At 44.2% G+C, this 5316-nt stretch overlaps 1 protein-coding gene across 1 annotated transcript in view; it reads right to left on the bottom strand.

Moving 5' to 3' along the window:
- The window catches only part of SLC12A4 (solute carrier family 12 (potassium/chloride transporter), member 4), a 33267-nt gene that overhangs the window by 15019 nt on the left and 12932 nt on the right, over positions 1-5316 (bottom strand). The window contains exons 5-10 of the mRNA XM_010133231.1: positions 5105-5159; positions 4639-4769; positions 3943-4184; positions 1923-2137; positions 700-864; positions 521-619 (exon numbers count right to left, since the gene is read on the bottom strand). Coding sequence (XP_010131533.1) covers positions 521-619; positions 700-864; positions 1923-2137; positions 3943-4184; positions 4639-4769; positions 5105-5159 — 907 coding nt within the window. The remainder of the gene's footprint in view (positions 1-520; positions 620-699; positions 865-1922; positions 2138-3942; positions 4185-4638; positions 4770-5104; positions 5160-5316) is intronic.

Below are 5316 nucleotides of genomic sequence, written 5' to 3'. Positions count from 1 at the left end.
CCCCGCCCCGCTCCCCCCCGGCCCTGGCCGCCCCGCAAACACAAAATCACTAGGGGAACATCTAGTCTAACCTCTAACTTCAGTTTATTTTGCCCTAGAACATTCAAGGAAGCCTGTTCTCCTTAATGTCACTCCAACTAAAAGGCTTTTTAAATTATCATTATTTTTAAGGAACTGAAATTTCTGATCTCTCCTGTTTAAAGCCTTCCCTCATCTTAATGGTCCATTGATCCTAAAAAAAATAGATATCCATATTCCACCAGCCTGTGAAGCTACAGACCAGCAGAGAGCAAAGCAAAGCAACGGAAATTCAAAACCAAAACAAAACAGGGGATGGAAAATAACAGGATAATAATTCTGACGCTTTCAGCTCCAGGACTGTTTTCTGGGGGTTTTTGCCCACTGATCAGAGCCACACTGATCATTTAGTCACCCAAAAGCAGTTCCACAGATCAGACACACAGTCTTTCCCCTCAGTCACCTACAACGTGCCAGGACTCTACCGATTCTGAAAGGATACAGACTAGTGATGTGGTGACAATAGCAAGGATGGTGCCAACAGGAATGGATTTCTGTGCGTCTTTGAGGTCCCCTGATCTGTTTGAACCAGCCATGATACCTGGAAATACATTGTGGATGTAAGATCATGGGAGAGAAGAAAGCTCGGAGGCTCACGATGCCCCTCACCAGTATTCTCACCGGTCACGGAAGGGAAGAAGATGCCAACCAGCACCATGAATGAAGTAGCTATATCTGAAAGCACATACAGATGAAGGTTGTTCTTCTGGCCTGCTACATCAACAGACGGGTGATGGGCTTTCTCCAGGATCTCTCCCTTCTCCAAATAATTGCTCCATAAGTTGTCTGCAAAGTTATCATCACACCACAGAAAAGAAGAGCATGTTTCAGTTCAAACCTGTTCTCACTGTAACAGTCTACAATTCAATTCATGCGACTCAGTGATCAACTCAAGACATAGACAAGTTACAGGAAAGACAAGTTAAATCACGTGCTTTCAAGGGAATCTGTAACAAACCCCAGAGATATGTATGAGCAGCCTACAGCACTATAAGCACTTTTTATCCTTTAATGTCACTAAACCTAACACTCTTCTAACTTCATCCCTATTTTAACCCCAAGGAAGAGATTGGATGTTTTAAGTGACCCACCACGCCCACACTCAGCAGCTCACAGGACCCACAGTGAGCGGGGTGTGAGTGCTGACCAGCTGTCTGGATGCACACAGTTCTCTTCTTCAGACAGCGGGGGAAGGACAGAATTACACGGTTGGCATTTGAAATTTCACTCATAAATGCCGAGTCCATTTTAGAACCCAGACCACTGGTTCCTGTGCAGACGGTTGGCATTTGAAATTTCACTCATAAATGCCAAGTCCATTTTAGAACCCAGACCACGGGTTCCTGTGCAGATGGGACCTCGGGCACTGAGCACCTGCACGAAGCAGATGTCCTCGGGAGCTCATTCCATAATGAACACTTCTCTACAGTGCTGTAATAGGAGCGGGCAAAGAAGGAGGCCTGCTGTTTTTAGACAAGTACTCTCACCTTTCAGGACATAATCTTAACCTAAATGGACAGTCAGAGCTACAGAGTTCTGAAAACCTTTAACAACTTCCTCGTGTTAGCGTAGCTCACAATTACAGCTGTCGTTCTGCTGAAATTATGAGATGTACAAGGCAAATTTAATCAATTTTGCAGCAGATGAGTACTGCATCAGGACAAAAGGGCCATCTACTCCTTTTGAAGATTGCAAGAGTTGGTTCTCTTCACGGAAGGTAATTTTCTTCACTGTAATTACCTTTCTTCCGACCCTCCTTCTTAACCAGCAGGATTAAGTTCAACCCATTTCAACTGCTCAGCATGCCTCCTCTTGAAGAGAAAAAAAAAACCATTCTGTCATACCTTTTAGAATGCCACTGGCAGCTCCTGGAATTCCTGCTATCTGGGAGACATTGTTCATTAGGAAATACTCATCACAGTTCTCAGTGGTTAAGTTCGTAGTGTGGCAGAAAAGCTCCCAAAGCTTCGATGCCACAGTAATGTTATCCTTGACAATGGTTTTGGCACAAACATCAAACTGATCTCTTGACAAAGTCCTGTTGCCCAACATGCAAATCCTGGAAGGGAAACATGGAAACCAGAGTTATTATACGGTACCAGGAAAGTGAAATCCGCCCTTCCCCACAATTCTTCTTGCCTAGCATGGGAACTTCAAGCGGCCCTAGTTTGCTACATCATTTCTCAGCTTCAGAAGATGGTAGTAGCAGGACAAAGACTGTGCATCCGTTTCCTTTAGGAGTCAGAAGTATAAAGCTACTTTTCCAATAAGTTGGGGAGAGGTATGAAAGGCTCCATCAGTGTCATTATGGAATTTGGCACATTTACCTTGAACAGTCAAAGGGAAAGATTAAGCGACTTTGGTTTTTTCCCCCAGTTAAACCGAAGTACTGGGATGGAAGAGATCTGAAGAACCCCAGCATTCCAATTACTGGCTATTTAGAATATCTGAAGGTACTCGGAATTGCAGTATCCCAGTTTCTCTGTAGGAGCACCCAAATGACCTCTGACATTTGAGCTTCAGAATTAGGAACGTACACGTCAATCACAACATGCAAAGACACTACACCTAACTGCTAAAATCCTTCAGCGCCGGTTGTGTTTCGCCTAACCACAAACGCAGCTTATGCCAGCACTGAAAATTTTTAATCCACTTCTCCACAAGACCATGATATAAGGTAACAGCTTGCTGCTACTAAAAGTTCATTCAGCTTCTCTTCCCAGTGCCAGAAAACATCCACAGGAAAAAAAAAAGAAAAGTTTCTTCCATTTTAGTAAGTTTCCTTGTTTCACAGGTCTTTTCAATTCCTAAAACCAGGGAAGTGGAATTGCTGGGGCCGTTTTTGTTGGGACTGCAGGTCTGTGAACCAGAACTGTGGAGAAGCCCTTCCCCTCCAGAAGGAAAAATAAATAATATCTAGTTTCTTCAGCAAAAACAAAAGGAATCCAGCCCGAAGAAGAAAGCTAGGGAGAACATCAAGAACAATCCGAGAGATAATGAGGGGGAGGTGGAGACACTGTTCTATTTTTACTGCTGTAAGCCTGCCACTGTTGTAAAACACTATAATCACTGGGCCCTAAGTATCTAAAGGGTGCACTTGAGGGTTACCAGTACTTAGTTATGGTCACAACATTTTAAGATGAGACTAATTAGGCAGACTCAACTCCTCTATTTCCACCCCATTCATCTCTTGCCCGTGGCATCAGGAAATACTGTTGGCACGTCTGGGAAAACACATGGATCCACATCACTGCTGCTCTGGCTCTGAGTTCAGGAAGCCCTATTACATGTTTAGCTGCCAACACGTGTCGCTTTCAGAGCGGAGCGACTCACGGGGCAGACTCGTCTGCCGTCAGACCAAGAGGAAGTTTGCCGGGAGCCTCAGCACAGCCCCCCCACCACATCTCCTGCATTCCAAAGGGATGCCCTACTTCTCAGCAGCTGCATCTCACCTCCACCGTTTCCAGCCACAAAGGCAGTACATCATGTCTGACTGGCCTGGGGAAAATGGACCTGCCAAACTGCTTCCTGTGAACAGCCTAGCAAACTTATTGCTAAAATATAACTCAGCAGCTGTAGGCAAAGATACTGGATTGTCTTTGCAGGAAGATGTCAGCCTCCATCAATGTTTACTCACCACGAGGCTTCACTCTGCCAAAATAGCTCAAGACTGTAATCATGAACTCAGTGAGCCCAAGAAACATCTGCTCTATGAACTCTGCATGCAGGCGACTATCGCTGCCACTATATACAGCTAAAAAGAATCCAAAGTAGCTCCCAAAAAAGGCAGCTGTGACAAGGTATTAGCTGTGACAACTTTTAAATGATTTCCATTGGACCCCACCTTCCAGAAACAGTACTCACGGAAATTCAGGTGGATCAAAGATGGACTTGATAGCTCCAGCATAAATGGACAGGATGGATATTACTACGCAGGCCAAGAAGAGGGAAGCAAATTTGTTAACGTATTTCACGCCCACAAAGACCACCACCGCCATCAGGATGAGGAATACCGTCCCATACACCCTCATGTTGTTTAGCATAGTGCTGGACGCATCGTGGGCACCAGAGGGATGAAAAATTGCTGCTTGTGGCACAATGTATGTCTGAAACAAGAAGAAAGCAAGCTGAAGTAACACGGGGACAGAACCGTGTCTGTATTGCTATAGTGATCTTGTACCTAGACAAGAAATTGAAATCACTTTCCGATTTGCAACATGCTCAAGATTCAGAAGGAATCTTCGGTTTATAAGAAAAGCGAAGGGGTAACGGCCCATTCCATTTTGGTGGCACAACTGAGGCAGCTTCATCCATGATGAGCATGTCTCGCTGCTTAAGCCATACTTCCCGTTTAGTTCTCAGAAGAGCTTCCACTCTGGATACCCAGAGTGTGCAGCTTCCCAAGGGAAGTGCTAGAGGTACAGAACCGGACACTGAGAAACTGGAGCCCTTTTGGTCTCCACCTGTAAACGTGCATACAGACATGGGAACAAGAAACACAGGGGATTTTCCATATGCTAGTATCTGTCTTAAAAGCAGCACAGCTCCGGTACTACTCACCAATAAAATCTCAATGGCACCAAGGATATACATCGCTCCTGCAAACGTTGTTCCCAGATAAAAGCAGAGCCCTACGGCTCCACCAAACTCTGGGCCTAATGACCTGGATATCATGAAGTAGGAGCCACCAGCTGTAAAACAAGAAAATGAGAGAAAAATTGTCATTTATTTATTGTTATAAGCTGTAAAATACTCACAACAAGAACACAACAAAATGAAACACTGTGTACTTGCTTTTGGGGGGGTTCAACTGAAATATCTTTTTATTAGCATACAGGTAAAAACCAAATAAATTAATCTTCAGCCTAGTGGGTACTAAGAGGAAATACTAAAGATGAATTCAAGCTTTGTATCCTGGCTCAAGCAATGTTCTCTGGAATAAAACCACATTAACAGCTTACAGCAGCTTTTTAGTTGTTGGAGGTTTTTTAAAACCACGAATGAGAAGTCTGTGAACTCCACATACCTGGGACAACACCGTTTGTGGCGATAGCACTCATTGATATGGTTGTCAGCATAGTCTGGGGAAAACAAGGAACAGGAAGCAATTGTGTCAACAACATTCTTTAAAACATAACTATTTCTTGATAAAGCTGCCACTGCATGTAGGACGCACTATTTCTATTTATCCTGCCTCAGCAGTCATCATCTGGAAGAAAACAAGGGCAGCAGGAACTT

Source organism: Buceros rhinoceros, unplaced genomic scaffold, assembly GCF_000710305.1.
Source record: "Buceros rhinoceros silvestris isolate BGI_N320 unplaced genomic scaffold, ASM71030v1 scaffold5653, whole genome shotgun sequence".
Taxonomy (NCBI): domain Eukaryota; kingdom Metazoa; phylum Chordata; class Aves; order Bucerotiformes; family Bucerotidae; genus Buceros; species Buceros rhinoceros.
Note: the sequence above shows the minus strand (reverse complement) of the source record. Positions and strands in the feature narration are given on the sequence as shown.